This window comes from Strix aluco, chromosome 5 (assembly GCF_031877795.1).
Source record: "Strix aluco isolate bStrAlu1 chromosome 5, bStrAlu1.hap1, whole genome shotgun sequence".
NCBI lineage: Eukaryota > Metazoa > Chordata > Aves > Strigiformes > Strigidae > Strix > Strix aluco.
In genome coordinates, this window is record NC_133935.1 from 37,178,613 (window position 1) to 37,196,935 (window position 18,323).

General features: G+C 38.1%; 1 protein-coding gene across 8 annotated transcripts in view; it reads right to left on the reverse strand.

Moving 5' to 3' along the window:
* Window positions 1–18,323, reverse strand: part of VEZT (vezatin, adherens junctions transmembrane protein) — a 101,372-nt gene that overhangs the window by 47,148 nt on the left and 35,901 nt on the right. For all 8 annotated transcript variants that reach the window (XM_074827035.1, XM_074827034.1, XM_074827031.1 and 5 more), the window contains 4 exons: window positions 10,311–10,458; window positions 6,876–7,207; window positions 6,042–6,235; window positions 690–790 (listed from right to left, as the gene is read on the reverse strand). In XM_074827035.1, coding sequence (XP_074683136.1) covers window positions 690–790; window positions 6,042–6,235; window positions 6,876–7,207; window positions 10,311–10,458 — 775 coding nt within the window. The remainder of the gene's footprint in view (window positions 1–689; window positions 791–6,041; window positions 6,236–6,875; window positions 7,208–10,310; window positions 10,459–18,323) is intronic.

Here is an 18,323-nt window from a genome sequence, read left to right on the forward strand (position 1 = left end):
GGCTTACAAGCATGAAAAAACAGAGCTCCATTTATGTTGTTACAGACAGCCAGTAAAGTTATTAGTCCGAGCAATTTGTTATGGAAAAAAATCTAGAAGGAGGCTTGGGAGAAGGTGAGGGCATGGGTGCTTTCAGAATGCATCTCCCACTCAGGTCTGGGATGGAGGAGGCCAGCCTCTCTCCAAGACAGCCCAACACACGAGTTCTTCAAACACCACAAAACTGTCCAGTGTCACAGTCTGTTTTAGGTATCCAAAACTGCAGAGATTACTCAAACTGAAGTCAGGCTGGTTTGTTCTGGAGCTTGTCACTTTTGTATCTGTGTCAGTTCATCTAACAATATGGAAGTAGGACTCTATTTTATATACCGCCTTTTAGCAATTCATATTTTTTTTCTATGTTACTCTGACTTGTGTTGCTGCTCTGTTTTTGTCACTTACTTCTAATGATATATATGAGAAGAAGTGAATGCTAGTGCTCTTTTTTCCAGGATGGGGAATACCTCCCCATGGAACAGCAAAAGGAATATACATAATCTTTTTCTCGAAGTCCAGTTATGAAATGGCACTGGTTGCCTACTGGATCTGTCTTGGCAAGACAAGAAGATCACTGCACAAGCAACTGAAAAAGGAATGGATACAGCAAACAAGCCCTAATTATTCTTTCAAATGGTCCTCTTTTTTTTTACCTGCTCTTCAGGGATTGGATCTTTGTTTTCTATGTATAGGGCAGGCTGTGTTAAAGGTACTGTAGTACGCTGTAGGTTGTCACAGGAAACTTCAAGTTTGCCTTTAGAGGGAAAGAAGAAAAGGGATTAAAAAAAAGAAAAAGATTGAGTGTTGAATGATGTTTTTGACTCATTCAGGCAGGATTGACACACATGAAAATAACGGTGAGAAGGCTGGTTAGAATACATTGAAACACCATGTTAGAGAGCACTTAAATAACAGCTATTTTGATATAAGCTGGGTCTGATGAAGTTCATCTTGAAATACTTAAACTAGCAAATCTCAAAATTTTTATCGACTTTGAAAACCTGCAGATGGCAAGAAAAATTGGTAAAACCAAAAAACAGACTTGGTGCCCAAATTTAAAAAGAGAAGTAAAATAGAAAAATTATAGGCAAATCAGCATCAAATCATTGGAAAATATTGGAAGAAATAACCAAGCAAAATTTGCAGGAAGCTATTTGGAAGGTAGCAAAGAGAGGTGTGACAGCCAGTGGAGGTTTGCTGAAAACAGAAGATGTCAAATCACTCCAATTTCATTTTTCAATGCAGTAACAGGTCTTATGAATAAAAAGAAGCCAAAGACATTCTGCATTTTGTTTTCAGTATGGCTTTTGACACGGTGTCATGACATACTCGTAGGCAAAATGCATAGGCCAGGAGAAGTTTGTATTGGGTGCATAGAACAGTCTCTTGGCTAATCAGCGTAGTTACCATTTTCAGACAGGAAAATATATTGAGTGAGGATTTGTCTCAAGTCCAATACTCTTTAATATTTCCAACGGGTGAAAGAAAAGTGCTTCAGCTCATTAAATCTGCTGACATTGGGATAATCTGCAAGGATACTGAAGGGCACAATTAGAATCAAAAATAATACTGGAAACTCAGAGATACGGCCCAGGAAGAACTCTATTTCAGATACAGCAGTTTGGTGACAGTGGCTGCAAATTTCTGTGCTTTGGTACAGTCAAATGTACAAATATATGACAACTGACTGGGAAGCACCACTGCAAAAAAGATGTGAGGAGCCTAACAGCCAACTATACCCTGCTGCAAACAAAAAGCAAAACTACATACTAGTACACATAAACAACAGCACTGACTGTTAGACACATGAAATTACATTTCTACTCTGGCACTGATCAGGCTGTGGATGGAACATAGAGCCCAGTCTGGGGCTACTTCATTCAATAGTATTGTGGACCAACTAGAGGGAGTCTGGAGGAAATCAGTGGAAATGATCAGAGGACTAAATAAAGTATAGTCGTCAGGGAAGACCTGAAGGACACAGAGTCATGTGGAGAAGATAGAAAAAACCATATTAACTGTCTTCAAAAATATAAGAGCTATAAAGAGGAAATGGGTTTCCATTGTGGGTAGATCAAAAGTACCGCTTTTAAATTGCAGCAAGAGCTATTTAAATTCAGTAATAACTTTCTGCTGGTAATGGAGTTAAGTGCTGGAATAGATGCCTGGAAATACTGTAAAATGTCTCTAAAGAGAGGTTTGTAGAAACAGGTAAACAACATTTATTCACAAACACTAATTTACCCTTGAGAAGGGCAAATGGGCTAGATGACCTTGCCAAGCCCCACCTATCCCTCTTTTCAATTTCTAATCTATACACTGAACACTTAGGGAAAATAGGCAGCTCACATTAATGACAATTTTAGTGGTGCTCAGTTACTTGCTTTTGCAAACAAGGAAAGTATGTAATTCCCTAGTTGCCTGGGCTGAGCTAAAGATTTGACATTCCAGAAGTATCTAAATGCAAAGTTTAAAAGAAAGGTGAAGCACGTTGTGAAATTTGACACATGGAAAATTGACAGAAGATACTTATCAAGCCCCCTTGTCCATTGCATAACTCTGCCTTGTAATAAAAACATTTTAATAATAATAATGACAGCAACAATAGAAATATGCTCCTGAAGGTATGAAGACAAATTTGGAAGAGTATATGGAAGTTACCAAATAAAAGCTTGCCTTCCCAAATCAGGAGTAAACCAGCTGTTCTCATGTGTACAGACTGCTCTGTTTGCCACCTATATGGGATGATGCCATTGCTAAGGATATGCTTCAAGATCATGAATTCACAGTGTTTAACTAAAACTGCTGCCGTGCAGTGGATCAAAGGACTGCAAGATCCAGGAGCTTGCAGCAAAGTGCTATGGCCTTGCTCTTATGAATATCTAAAAAAGTTGTATACATTTGCAAAGATAGAGACAGTTTAAAAGAAAAGAGCATTGAATTTAAACAGTTTAAGGGATATTATTTCAAAGATCATTAAAACAACACTGTAACTAGCCACAAAGGGTACCCCATTCTGTAAAATTAGCAGCAGATTACTGCATGCTTAAATTGTCAAGGCCTTAAGTGGTAAATCAGTTTTATCAGTGATAAAAAAAGGTGAAAGAATAAAGAGAAGATGACTGAAAGTCTAGAATCAGCTTATGTTGGAAATAAGCAAAGATCTACATGTAGATCAATGACAGATAACTCTATCATTGCCCAATGAATTTAAGTAGAGGTGAATTCCCCTCAAGGTGCTAAAGCCCCACTTGCTCTCAGGCTCTTCTCTATCTGATAGGATCAGTGACTAACGGCACTGGTTCCAGATACTAAGTCCTGTAAACAAAGAGGCCAAACGGCATTCGCTAACTATATACTATAATATATGCTAGTATACTATATACTATAATATATGCTAGTACCCATGAAAAACTGATGGGAGTGTATGAATGTTCAGTCAGTTAGACTTCAAGGCCTGGCTTTGACAGAGTTTGACACAATGAACTATTTAACATAGCTGTGAGAAACCTGCTTTGACACAGAATGATTTAGGGCAAGAAGTATGTAGTGCTTATGGAAGGAGACTTATCTGTTTAAGCAGAAAACAACTAAAGATCACAAAACTGCTCTGAAAATAAGTGATAGGCAGCTATACATGATGCCTCAACTAGGACAGCCCACAGTTCAAAACAGCTCCTTAGTGGTTGGAAACTTTCAACTCCTGGTTCAACAACAGCACTCTGATGCTGGATGGACCAATATGTTCCCAGTTTCTTCCTCTCTGAGGAGCAACATGGGCCCTTTGCTGCTGCAACTGCTGAGCTGACTTCTACTTCTCATGGAAGAAAACCTTCCCATGCTGAGAGCAATAGGAACAAAGACAGACAAGCAAAGATATGGTTTTGCTCAGTATATAAACATGGTAAGAATGAAACCCAAGCAAACAGTAAATTTAAATACTGGATACATTTGTATTTATAGATAAAGAAAAAAGACTTACTTTGTTTAAATACTAAGCACAATTACGAGATACTGCTAAAAATATTTAACAAATACATACAGCTTTTAGGTAATGAAGTATTTCCTCTCAAAACTGGGTCTAAGCCATCACAAACAGCTGCCTCTTCAACAGTGTTCATAACTGACATTGAAAATGGTATTTCTACTGCTCTACTGGTTGAACTAGTTAGTTGAACTAAACATCTATTGCAGCAAATGTGCTGGGCATCCACTTAGACACAATGGTTTACTACCACGGGGTTCTCACTACAGGTCTTCTCAAAAGATTGATTTAGTTTTGGATAATAGTGTATAAAGACAAAAGAAAGATGTGCTTAGCTGCTATATTATTTCAGCAGGAAGGTGTCTTCTTCCAAAGAGCTTTCAGGAAGCATTGAAAAAAAACCCAAGATGATTTAATGAAGTAATTCACATAATCATAACTGACAGCCAGCTGTTAAGATTTGTAGAAACACAGCAGAAGAATTAGATTTGATTTCATGCACAGCTTGAAAAGGTCAGCTCACAGAAGCTGGTCTGCTTAGAAATACATCAGGAAAGTCAAAGTAGTCAGATAAAAATAGTTTTCCATGACCAACATAATTTAAAAGTAGCTCCTGTGGAGTAATTCAGTAAACTTGTTGTCAGATAGAGATTCAACACCAGCACATTTCCAGGGAAGTCACTGGGCAAAAGTGAAAGTGAAGGATTTTTGAATTTTTTATTTCCCACACAATCCCTCCCTTCTAGATCACACACTAGGTTATTTTTGTACTGAACTTTAAAAGGAAGCAAGTTACAATAAAAGTGCCTGCTGTGATATTTATACACAAAGTAAAAATAAAACTAAAATCACTAAAAATACTATGGCATGCAGTCTAGAAGAGCATTTAAGGAAAGGGGAAAAAAAAATAATCAGTGGAACTCCTGGTTGTTGAGGGCATCAACAAAACACAACAGGTCAGTACATGCAAATGCATCAGACCATCTAATATCCTCACAGGTTGTTTTACACAGCACTGAGACGGAAGTTGTAAGACTAGACTATCAGGCCAAGTACACACAAATTTGGTTATACTGTGTCTGTACCTGCACGGAGCCTGCATTAGGCCTCCCAGTGCTCCCAGTTCTGATGTAAGCATGAACAAGGTCAGCTTGCACACCTCTAGGCCCACAGCAGTCTATCTATCTACTGGATATCCCACCCATGTATCATTAAGGGCTTAGCTCACTACAGATTTGGATTTCTGTAGGTAACTTGCTGATACCCCAAGTCATAATTTTCCTAATGCAGTCTCCATTACCAGCATTTTTCAGTTGCTGGCCTGTGCCTTCCTAGGACAGTAAAAAAGCTCCTGGAAAAAAGAAAGTTTAGAAATTATAGGTTCAACTCCATGTCAGGAGAGCCTAAGCTCACTTCCATTACTTAAGCTAATTATGATTCACAAGGAGAACCGCATGGGTAGTACAGGTCACTGAGGAGAGGGACATGAGGCAAAACATTGGGATATGGGCTCAGTATGACTTTTAAGCACACAGAAGATTAGCTCAGTCTGTCTCAGAGAGCAGGTAAATGGGTATTATACGCTCAACACATCTTCTACAATTTAAAATGTTCCAGGAAATGTTAATGTCAAGAAAGTTTCATGACAATGCCATTGTCATTGCAATTAACTATGAATTTTTACACAGTAAATAAATGAAAATCTCAGGGATGGTTCATTAAAATCCTACCCCTTCACATGTGATTCACCACTATCGGTCTACACCTGGAAATGTAACAATCTGAATCCACAGGTCTAACAGACTGAGTTAACATGTTTACATTTTTTGCTGAAACAAAAGCTTCAAGGTCATCACAATGAAAAAGTCTGACATATGTATATAGTTTTCCAGGCTGTATAGTTGTAAGACCTTCTTCAGCTAAAATTCTGATACATGGGCTGACCACTGTTTTGATCCTTTTGACCATTCCATCTCTAGAGTGTATCCCATTAGTTGTTAAATTTCTCTCTCACATTTACCTTTTTTATTCGGGTTTCTTCCACTCATTTTTTCCACCTGAGAAATGGCTTCTTCCCAGCAGCTGTTGCTTGCCTGGATATGAGGCTGAATAAACTTTAGTTTTTGTTCCAGAACCTGATGGGCTTCTGTTGTCAACTCAGGTGTCTCCTTAGTGCTAACAAGTTTCTCAAGTTCATCCTCAAGAATTATTACCCTAAGTGATGAGGAGGTGAAAGGAAATAAGTAAGAATAAATACTTGACTTCATCATTCCTTCGAGTATTTCATTTAATATCCTGTTAATTTCTTCAAGTTTTAAGAATCTAACTCAGCCAACTGCTCAAAGATGACCCAAAATTTTAAAAATAAGATGCTTTTCTCCACATCAAGATACATTGCTCTCCTGCATTCACTATAGTAATTCTTACATATAAGATTAAAGGAGTAGGACAGTTTCAACTATTTCACCAAGGCAGTGAGGAATCTTTAAAAATATTTACTAGGTAGTTACTATGAGCTAAACTTTCTTATAAAGCATTTGGTATGTTGCAAAATTGATGAAAGATGTTTTCAGATTTTTTTCAAGGGAGTGACAGAAGTGAGGCAAGATCTTAATGCACTGCTTAGCTTTGAATTTTCACCAGATACTTAAATAACCAGGAAACAATATCAGATTCCATATTGAACCAAGGATCTTTGACCCCCTACTATGTGAAGTATATGCCTATCATTGCAATGACTATACATATCTGCCTTTTATGGTTTTAATCTGGGATACAAGCTGACAACTCAAAGAACTCAAGTCTGAAGCCTTCTTCCTACAGGCATATTCTCATAATTCATGTGTAAACTTACTCATTGAGCAGTGCCTTGAGATGAAGCTGCAAGCTGCGTACCGCTGCCTGAAGACTGTTCAGCTCTCTTGACTTCTGCTTTGTTCTGGTTGGCCATTCAAAACCCGACTGATGCTGAGTTTCAAAGTATCGATAAAACTCATAGCTTCGCTTAAGCTCCTCTAAGCAGGCAGCGTGTGTATGAGGTAGGCCTTGAGTCACATCAGACAAGATATGATGAGGCAGCCGTTCAGGGGAGACCAAGGGCTTGGGGGACGCGTTGGCTGGGGAGAGGAGCAGCACCAGCCTCCTGAAGAATTCTGAACTCTGCCCTACCCAGAGCTGAAAGAGGACCTGCAAAACAGGGTACAGTTAGCTCTGTGCACCTGGGAAGACAGCCAGCATCCAAAGTAAATGTACAGATACACCATAGGAAAACATTCCTTGGCCAGCAACAGGAACTTTGAAAAACTGAGAAAATCCGCTGAATGTCTTCGAAGGGTATCCCAGACCATGTGGGGTTCAGATTTTGTGAACCTTAGGTGACTGTTAATTCTTCGATGAAGGATATTACATGCAATTATGCTCGGAAGGGTGTCAGAGGCCTAAAAACTCGTATTCTCATCAGGCAGTTTCATTATTTGCTATAATCTCCACATACCCTACAGCTCATAAAGGGCTGCCCAAATTCCAGTTGAAGCAAAGCTGTTGTTTCTATGATCTACTGACTACCACGCTGCCCCACACCCAACCTCAAAACACGAGTCTAACTGCAGTGTACTTCAACAAAAAAAATTCTACATCTGAAGAAAGCCGTGCTGTTAACTTAATATTTTTTTTTTTTCCAGTCAAAGTGAAAAATTTCACCAATACCACTAAGGCAAGAAAGGCTTATAAGAAATGAATTGATTCACAGTGTTATATATGGTACAAAAGAGGTCAGTCCATCTGGGAGCAAGGAAACGCTCTATTTCAATTTCTTGAGAACTTCCACTTCCAATGAAACTAAAAGAACTGTTTTCTTAATTTAGAGAAGACTGTTGGCTCAGTAGACCATGACAGAGCAGTAGCATCTTGTATCTCTAAAATGAAAAGGAAAGGTTATGACACTTTTCTCTGCAATACTGGCCCTTACTAAAAGGGACCAACTGTAGGTGGCTATGAGGTGTAGTCTGAAATCTGTTCTCAAGCGTTTCAGACCAAGGAAGATGAAGTAATTACTCATCACGCTTTTTTCCACCCCACCTTCAGCTACAAAATAGGACTAACAATGTACTTGCACTGTGATTTTGGATCCACAGGATTTGAAATAATATATTTAGATTTTTGTACTCATACTACTATGGACAAGTAGCAGTTTTTTCCACTGTGCAAACAATCAAGAGCAAAACATTCAGAATAGTAACACAAAAAATGAAATGCCTTCAGACAGATGTGGTCTGATATACCTCAAGGGTATATAAAAAAATACTCGGATGCAAACTAATATTCCAAAAGAAAAAAAAATTTCTCAATTTACAGAAGATGGTTATGAGAAGAAAGAACACAGAATGATATGAAATTAATTTGGGGCACACATGCAAAACTGATTTAGCTGGGTGCTAAAACAAAAAGCAAACAAATGGGCAGCAATCACCCAAATGTCCCTGAAGGTGTGGTGCTCTGGATAGAAAGTTAAGAGCTCATGCTATAATAAGCACAAAAGAAGACCAATCCCTTCCACCAGACATAAGGCAAAAGCAGTGATAAAGTAGCACACAAAAGTAGTGGACTCCAGGAATTGATAATAATAATCCAAAACCTACCTGAAAAAAGGCACAATGGTGAGAGAAAAGGAAATTTCAGATGTTTAGGGTTGCAAATAGCTTGCTCTGCCAATGAATTCTGATGATTTTTACTGACAATTAAATTTTACCCAAAACATCCAGCTGGCTCTCCTCAGCTTGAATCAGTATTTTTTCTTAAGCCAAAAATTTTCACTCTTTAAATTGGTTTAGCTCAAGGACAAGGCAGCCAGAAGACACAGGCTACATTTGTCATACGGCCTAGACATGGGCTTGAATGAAAATGAAAATATTAACCAAATCTGGATACACACCTGTATTCTACCTGCATTTTAATATACAGACAAGTTCTTTCAAATTAAAAAAAAAACTGAAGAGGACTGGACATAAATCCAGGGCTTGCAACACAAATATGTCCCAAGGTTATCGAAGTACATCTATTTTATTATCTATGCCAGAATCTGTTTAAGGACTGATTTATGTTAATTTAGCTTGGTTCAACTACACTGCACCTAGCCTACATGGAGTTAAGGTAAACTGAGATCTACTAGTTGTGAGCTTAACTGTACTCTGAAAGCATCCCAACCAGTTGAACTAAAACAGATTTCAGCTAAATTACTGCAAATTGCAGGTAAACAAAGACTTAGCTTACAAGCTTGGGCACCTCTGACTAGCTGCTTGTGCTTAAAAAGAAGTGGGTAAATAAATGGGATGAATGGTTACAACTAGAACTTCAGCTAATGAAAAGACAAAAAAAAAAAAATTCCAAAAGTTTACATCTGATGTAGCTCCTAGTTTACAACTAGTTAGACAAAGCCTCAAAACTTAGCAATCACTATTACTGGTAACATTCACTGTCAGAATAAAAGAAGTCAAGGTCTAGGAATTAAGTGAATAAAATGTAACAAGAGCCAACCCCACAGAAACACAGAAGTCAGATAATAATGGAATTTTCCATTAAAAAAATAATGTTAAAAGGGAACTGCCTCAGCGGAGAACCACTAGAGTGTGGAAGGCTTGCATTCAAATTAGATCTTCTTTCCAATTGCAAACATTGACTCATGCAAATTAAAAATACCTAACATCTCAAAACAAAATAGATAAAAAGGCCATTATATGGTTGTCATTCTGTTCAGTTAAATGTTTTTCAAAGATCAAAGAACCACACTGGCTCATGGCAGCAGGGGTCCAAGCTTATGATTTCTACTCCTCACTGTAACTAAATGCAGCTATTCCCCTTGGCAATTACAACTAATTTATATCTTATGATGTTTCTCTTTTTATTCAAGTCAAGAGATTAGCTAAATAAGATGTAAGTACAAATCTGGAAATTATTTTATTCAGCTGGGAATCAAGTGAAATCAGAGAGCAAAAAATCATGTTTAAGAAGGATATTGATCAAGCTGACTATAAAACACTGGCTTGAATTTACAGGATTTGCCAAAAAAAAAAAAAGCTAATGTATTGTGCAACTTCTCTTCAACTATATGCAAAAAAAATCACCTAAATGCCAATAAATGTAGAAACACATGATATGAGACTAATTACATCTCCCCCTCAGTTGACTGTGTTACTACAGGCTAGTACAAACAAGCCACAGGGCTTCACAACAGCTGAAAGAGATTTTCACCAGGAGCCTGTGTGGATGCGTCTGTCCTTCTAGGGTAGGTTACCTTGAGCGCAGGCAAGCTGAAGCCATCAGTTAGATTGTGTGCCTCCTCTTCAGAGACCTGCTCTTCGCTCAGTCCCAGACCCAGCTCCTTAAACGGGACTACACAGATGTAGCTGGTCACGTTGTCACTCTCTGAGTTCAGAGGGTAGGTTTAGCTGGAGTTAAGGTGGTTAACAAAGCAACTTTTGCATTAAACACACAGAAAAGGAAAAAAACCACCTAATGAGGTTTCTTATTTCTGGCAATTTGTATGAAAGCACATACATTCCACCCAAACTCACCTGAATCCTGTCTAATTGAATGTTTTGCAATCCTTGTTCAGAGCACAAGTTTTAAAGGCTCTTAGAAGGATGAGAGATAAGACACTGACAAAACACCTTTGGCTAAATACAAAGATATAAAAAGAAACAAAACAGATTAATGAAAAATCCCTGCATCCCTTTCAAGTCAGGAAAATATCTTATCTTTAAATATTAAGTTTCTAAGAAGTAGCTCATGTCAGTCTTAAACCAGAAATCATATATTTAACAGAGGAAAGAGAACAATTGTGCAATTTTAAGTTTCAAAGGTAGCCTGTGTTAGAGACCAAACTCAGGATGATGCAAATTCCCTGCGAGTTCTGTCTGTGGAGGAACCACCCAGAGATCTCCACAATAACTGCTCTTTGACATTTCAGACAGTACTGTGAAGAACAGGAGCTCCCCGACTGTCATACTATTAATTTTATTGATTAAATCGCTGTAAAACCACCACGATCTTGGCAGGAACAGTGGCGAACTGCTACCTACCAACACTATTCAGCATATTTAAACTTTGAATATGAGAATGTACATTTCCAGTCATCAGAAATGCTTAAAAAGTAGGAAGCAAGCACGATATAACTGATACCAGAAGACAGATAAAAATACTTCATAGACTAGGCAGCATTTATCTTAGAATAGCACTAATTTTAGGCTGGGGAAGGGGGAGGAGGAACAGTTCAAGATTTCTGCACATTTTGGATAGTTACCCAGTCACAAAATAATACAATTTGCTGTAAAATAGAAATGTACAACTTATAGTCATAAGCACATTTGTTGCACAGAAATACATAAAAAATAGTATTTGTGAAGCATTCACGAAAATAAGGCCTTAATTTTAACTATGTTTTTTTCATTTATATTTTGATTTACAAACTGAAGACTCTCATCTCTTGGGGCACATAAAGATGATTACAAGCACCTGTCTCCTGTCCAACTAATGTGTTTTCTGGGGAAGCTACAAGTCCCATCCACTTTGACTCCCAAATTTTCCATGTGCTAAATCCTCATAGGATTAAACTTGTAATAATGGTTTGCCCAAGAACATTTTTACCACTTGAGTAAAAGAACATTGCATAAAATAGTATTTCTGTGGCCCAGAAAACAGCAATATTAAGTGTCCAGGCGCTAAACAAACAACTACATTTCTCCCTAATTTCTACCCTAAATCTAGGAAGAAAGAAGCTTATTAAGTTTATTCTCCAAAGCCTGAGTGCAGACAAAAACCTGCAAGGAAAATCACTCAGAAACAGAATATATTGTTGCCAAGCAGCTGCTGCCTCACATAAACATGGTGTCTATTCTAAGTTAACCTGACAGCAGGCCCAGCAGATGGAGCACATGGGACGAGGATGGGAACTCCCATCAGAGATTGAAAAGGCAGGTCAAAACCCTTCAGGGTCAGTTATCTCAGGCCAGTTATTCCTTGTTAATCTTTTCCTGCAACAAGACATTTCCAACAACAGGAACACTATTAAAAAGCAGTTTGGACACATGTGAATTTGTAAGTCGTGCTAAAAAAATATTCCTAGGGAACCTCTCAAATGTGTGGTCTGACCAAAGGAGCCACTTACTGATATTACGTCTCAGCTAGGGATTCCCAGTGGACTCACACACCTCCTTCCTGCCTTGCCCCCTCTATTGTAGCCCTCCCACTCCCATTTCTATGTGACAGATGAAAGCAGTGAACTGATCCCATGTCCCATTAGCTTCCTAAGGACTAAACCTTTAGAAAGTTTAAACACATACACACAAACATATACACAAACACACATCCTTCATGTGCTTTGCTCTAAAACGCAGGAACTTTTAGTGCTAATGTTTTCTATTAAAGTGAAAATACAGTAACTAACCATAGGTTAGTTACATTTTTCTATGTCCTTGTGAAAACATTCTATTCATCTGTTTAACTTATATTCCTTATTAGCCTGGAAGAAGGCAAAGCTACTTAAAAATAAACTGTCAAATCCAGAATAAAATATCTGTATCATGGATGTCTAACCTGTCAGGAGGCAGATCTTATTTACCTATACAAAAGCAAGAACAGAACACTAATGTGTCCCTGTACATAACAATTTAATATTCATACTTTGCTCTGCAAAAGCACATTCCCATCTGAAAATCTAACAGGAGGGTCTCACAATATCACTGAGAAATCCAAGCTGCTCCTTTACAAAATTTTCACCTGCTCACCAGGCGGGAAGGGATGAGCTCAGTAAGCATGTGATAAACTGACCGGTCAAGGGAGAAACATCACACTGAAAAATACCCAAGTATCTTTACTCAGACCTTCCAGCATTGGATTTGTTATTTAGGCTTTTATGAGCCAAAGAGGATACTACTTTTTGTTTAGCTTACCGTTTTCTTGTGTGAGCTTTCGCAGAATCATCTAGGTTGGAAGGGACCTTGAAGATCATCCAGTCCAACCGTTGACCTAGCACTGACAGATCCCAACTACACCATATCCCTCAGCGCTATGTCGACCCTACTCTTAAACACCTCCAGGGATGGGGACTCCACCACTGCCCTGGGCAGCCCATTCCAACACCTAACAACCCGTTCTGTAAAGAAATACTTCCTAATATCTAGTCTAAAACTTCCCTGGTGCAACTTGAGGCCATTCCCTCTTGTCCTATCGCTTGTTACTTGGTTAAAGAGACTCATCCCCAGCTCTCTGCAACCTCCTTTCAGGTAGCTGTAGAGGGCGATGAGGTCTCCCCTCAGCCTCCTCTTCTCCAGACTAAACAACCCCAGTTCCCTCAGCCGCTCCTCGTACGACATGTGCTCCAGACCCTTCACCAGCTTTGTTGCCCTTCTCTGGACACGCTCGAGTAATTCAATGTCCTTTTTGTACTGAGGGGCCCAAAACTGAACACAGTCATCGAGGTGTGGCCTCACCAGTGCCGAGTACAGGGGTAAGATCACTTCCCTGTCCCTGCTGGCCACACTATTTCTGATACAGGCCAGGATGCCATTGGCCTTTTTGGCAACCTGGGCACACTGCTGGCTCATGTTCAGCCGGCTGTCAATCAACACCCCCAGGTCCCTCTCTGACTGGCAGCTCTCCAGCCACTCCTCCCCAAGCCTGTAGCGCTGCTGGGGGTTGTTGTGGCTGAAGTGCAGCACCCGGCATTTGGCCTTATTGAAACTCCTACAGTTGGCCTTAGCCCATTGCTCCAGCCTGTCCAGATCTCTCTGCAGAGCCTCCCTACCCTCGAGCAGATCAACACTCCCACCCAACTTGGTGTCATCTGCAAACTTACTGAGGGTGCACTCGATCCCCTCGTCTAGATCATCAATAAAGATGTTAAACAGGAGTGGCCCCAAAACCGAGCCCTGGGGGACACCACTCGTGACCGGCTGCCAACTGGATTTAACTCCATTCACCACCACTCTTTGGGCCCGGCCATCCAGCCAGTTTTTTTACCCAGCAAAGCGTGTGCCCATCCAAGCCTCGAGCAGCCAGTTTTGCCAGGAGAATGCTGTCTTTCTCTTTCCCAACTTAAAGGTATGTGTTTTTCAAACATTTCATGATGCAATAACTAAATTTTTACAGAGAAGGAATAATTTTTTACTAGATTTACTAGAGGAAATTTGCAAGTTTCCCTGTGCTCAGTGCATCTCAAAAACATGGAATGTATTTTATATCCATTTCACCTTAATGGAGTAAGGTATCATTCAGTTTAAAATACTGCTATCCAATGTCTGTGTTTATAACGCTATTTATGCCTTGTCATCAGAGAATGACACCTTACACTTACAACAAAATTAAAGTTTTTTCAGTTTATATGGTCCAATGCCCAGGTCCTACCTATCAATATAGTTCAATAAAATGGAGTATCGCACCATCTTGCACCAGCTGAGAATAATTAATACCATCCAGTAACATAAGCTACATAATTTCCTCCATCCAGCTTGCATATAATTAAATCATTGAATAAACCATAGATTTCCATGACACAGAACCCACAAGGCTCTAGAGTATAAAAATATTAAGGAACTAGCATGCCAACTGAAGTACTGCCCGAGTTACTACACAATTCAATGGAGTGTAGTGCAGAGATCTGTTGAACTAGTAGTGATTGGTCTGCAAAACATCCTGTAAATACTTAACCCAAAATGCCTAATTTCTAGTTTAAACTTTTGCCATTGCATCCTGCTATATCCTTATCTTCCAGATTCAAAGAGAAATACTCTTCTCTTTTCTCCCTTCTGACTTTTTCTTCTATGATTTTGAGCAATGTACTCTTGCCGATATGAACAAATCAGAATAAGAACGTCATGAGAAAATGCTGAATTGTTTCTGTAAGTACCCAACTGCCCCTTCACATAAAATGTAATGAATATGACTTTCCATCTCATTAAATTACTGGTCCACCAAGTTTGATACAAATGCCCGGTGTAAGGCTGAAGTATAATTGTATTTTTTTTTCTATTTTACATGGGAACAAATTTTAATTAGGACAGTATTAGTTTATTCTACTCACTGAAGGGAGCTGTCTAGCTAAAATATTACTAAGCTTCTATTTTTACTGAAGCAAGTAATGACAACATATCAAGCTCATGCAATTTGTATTGACATGGATAAAACTGTGAATTAAGATTTTTAATTCTCTGTAACAGGTTCATCAGACAGACCTCCCTCTAACACGTTTGAGATAAATATTAACATAAGAGCCTAATTTGCTGCAGGTATTTTGGCTGGAGAAATAATACTGATGGTTATAAAATCTACACCTAATGGATTAGCATAGATCAATATATCCCTTAACATTTAAGATGCTTTTACTAATTTATTGTTACTTAGTCACTCATTTGTGTCTACAATTAATACTTAAATTAGACAGTTTTTAAGACTCAGCCCAACAGTTACCAGCTCAGCCCCTCAAGTATATTTGTTACAACTTCAAGAGAGAAAAGGAAGAAAAGTGGCTTAAGTTCAAAGCAGTTTCCCTTTGGCTTCCGATAGGATTAGTCTTACTGATTCAAAGTATGAATTTGAGACTTATCTCAGAAATAATCAAGTATATTAAAGTATATGTTTAGCAACCTACTCAAGATTACTAACAAAAAAATCTCTCCAGGCAGTGTAAAATAAAGAAAAATAAGCTTTGCAGTTTGCATTTTTTGACAAAATGAGATACAAATCTATAAATGTTTTTAAGATTAAACATTTCTTTATTTTACTGCATAGTTTTAAAGATCTAGATTTTGCTTATTTCTGAACACTTTTTTGACTTAACATTACATGCATGTAACCTGTCTTAGAAAACAGTTCTTAGAAGGCTGTTCAGCTGATTTTGTTAAGCACACGATTTTCAAAGTAGAGAAAATTATCAGTCCTTATGAAGCCATGAGTAAATTGATCTTGTTGCAAATTATTTTTGAAAGGGATATTCTGACATAGTAAGCTTGAAAAATAATTCAGCTACAGATATTTCTAAGAAGTTCTGAATATATAAGAATGTTTTAAATGGAAGCTTAAATCAAAGTATACCTTTTACTACATTAGTAAATTTAATACCATTTTCTAGAATAATTTAACCATTATATCTAATAATAGGCATGTCTCAGTTCAAGTCATGTTTACCATAGCCTTAAGGCAACAATTATCTTCACTCCACTCTAAACTTCAATCTCAAATTTCCAGGTTTATTATAAGAAACACACGGATGAAGGAAAATAGGACATACTTCACATTATCATCCTTTTGTAGGCCTGTATACCACTCAGAAGGCCCAGTCACAGACAAGGACCTTATTTTGATAACCGGACATCACACAGAAAGCATCTCTGGAGTCAAAGGCTCACCGCTGTTGTTGAATGACAAGTATCATGCCCACGTTGCAGTATCAACTGAAAACTGTCAACCAAGGAAAGCAAACTGTAATATAGAAGGTTATGTCCCATTTACACATGCACATAAATGTTTCCATGAAATGTGCACTCCATGGTTCAAAGCAGTGTCTGTCCTATGTATTTGTTCACACTGTTAAGAAATTATTACTTCCTTATTCTTTAAAGAGAAAAATCACCTGGAAGAATGATCAGCCATCAGTTAAAATGGAACTAAGACTTGATATTTAGTGTACTAGCTGGGAAGATTCAATTTTTATTGCTGTTGAGACTACGAGGTGTTTCACATATTAAATTTATACTGAAAATTGTTCCAAGCAAAAATAATTCTGTTTTTCACTTGCCTAAATACAGAAATACATCTGCTCCGCAACAAAAATACAAAGCAATATCCAGTAAAACAAAAAATATTTTTTTAAAACAGTATTATGACTAACCAGGGAAAATAGGTTTTGGGTTTTTTTAATGTAATCTTCTAATACTAATCCAAATTTTAAATATTTGGAATGTTTCTCTAGTATCTTTAAAAAAAGCATTTTGTTTGCTGTTGCCAGTGTAAATCACTAACAGTGCTACTGGATTCATGTCTCTCACAATGCGCAGAAAAAGCATATTTCAAATAGCAATTCCTACTCAACCTAGAGGAGTTAAAGTCAAGGAGATCTGATTTTGTGCAAAGCAGAACTTACTAAAAAGAACTGTAAAAGTCAGAATTGGGACCTCACTTTCAGACTTTGGATGGGAGTTCCTTTTCTTTAACTTATCAACATTCCTTTCCTTCAATTTATCACCTCACTTTATTTAATCTCTCTAGTTCCTCTTTCTCCTTGCTGTAGGCCAGATTTGTGCTAACAATCTGATGACGGACAAGGGCATTAATGTTGTCACAAGTGGCAGCTGTGAATGCTTTTGACATGAAGGAATCTTTGTCCCTTCCAGCATAATAGTACTATTTAATTGCACAAGGCACTGGAATCTATTTGAAAGATGCTCCTTGCCATCAATACCCATGTAATACACATAACATTTTCAGGCATTCATGATATGCAGGGAAAAATTCAAACTAAGGCAACTTGCAATTACCTTAAAGCTGCTCTTAATTATCTTGGTGGGGAGGAGGAATCCTTCATTCACCTTCCTCACGTTTAAATTACTTACTTTCAGTTTTCATGCACTGCAAAATTGGCTCAGCCTGCATCTCAGCTCACATGCTACCACTGTTTTTGCCACTACATTCTGCACAAATATAATGCTTCCCTTTCCATTTGTCAAGAACTATATACACATAACTTCAATAAATTTTTGGCAGTTTATTACTGCTGGACCTTACTACTGTGACACCTTTGTGAAAATTTGGCATAATGGTACTTGCATCTTTAAAATATTTCAGAGACAGATATAAATGTCAAATTATCCAAAGTAAACAAAATTTTATTTTCTCCCATTCCTTAATTTAAAAGCCACAGTCTAATACATGCCAATATTCCTTGAACCTGTAACTTCCCCTGCCACAGCAACAATCTACACACCTGTCATAACCACTGCTGGACTGACTTCCCCGACGCTGAAGGATATTTGGGAAGGCCATGTTAACTGATCCTGTTTTCAGATCTCTCTTCCCATGTTCTTAGAAGTGATTCTTGATTATTTCCAAGCTAGGTATCAATTGCTTTTATTAACGTGTCTGAACCAGAGTTTTTTTTTCTTTCTTGACATAGCAAATACACCTTACTCCTCACAGCTAAGAGTGGTCTTGAGCCCACAATGAGGATGCCTATCCCTACACAACTTACTATTTTGCAAAGAAATACTCATTTCCTTCAAAATTAATTCATGCACCTGTAGCTTTGTGTGCCTCT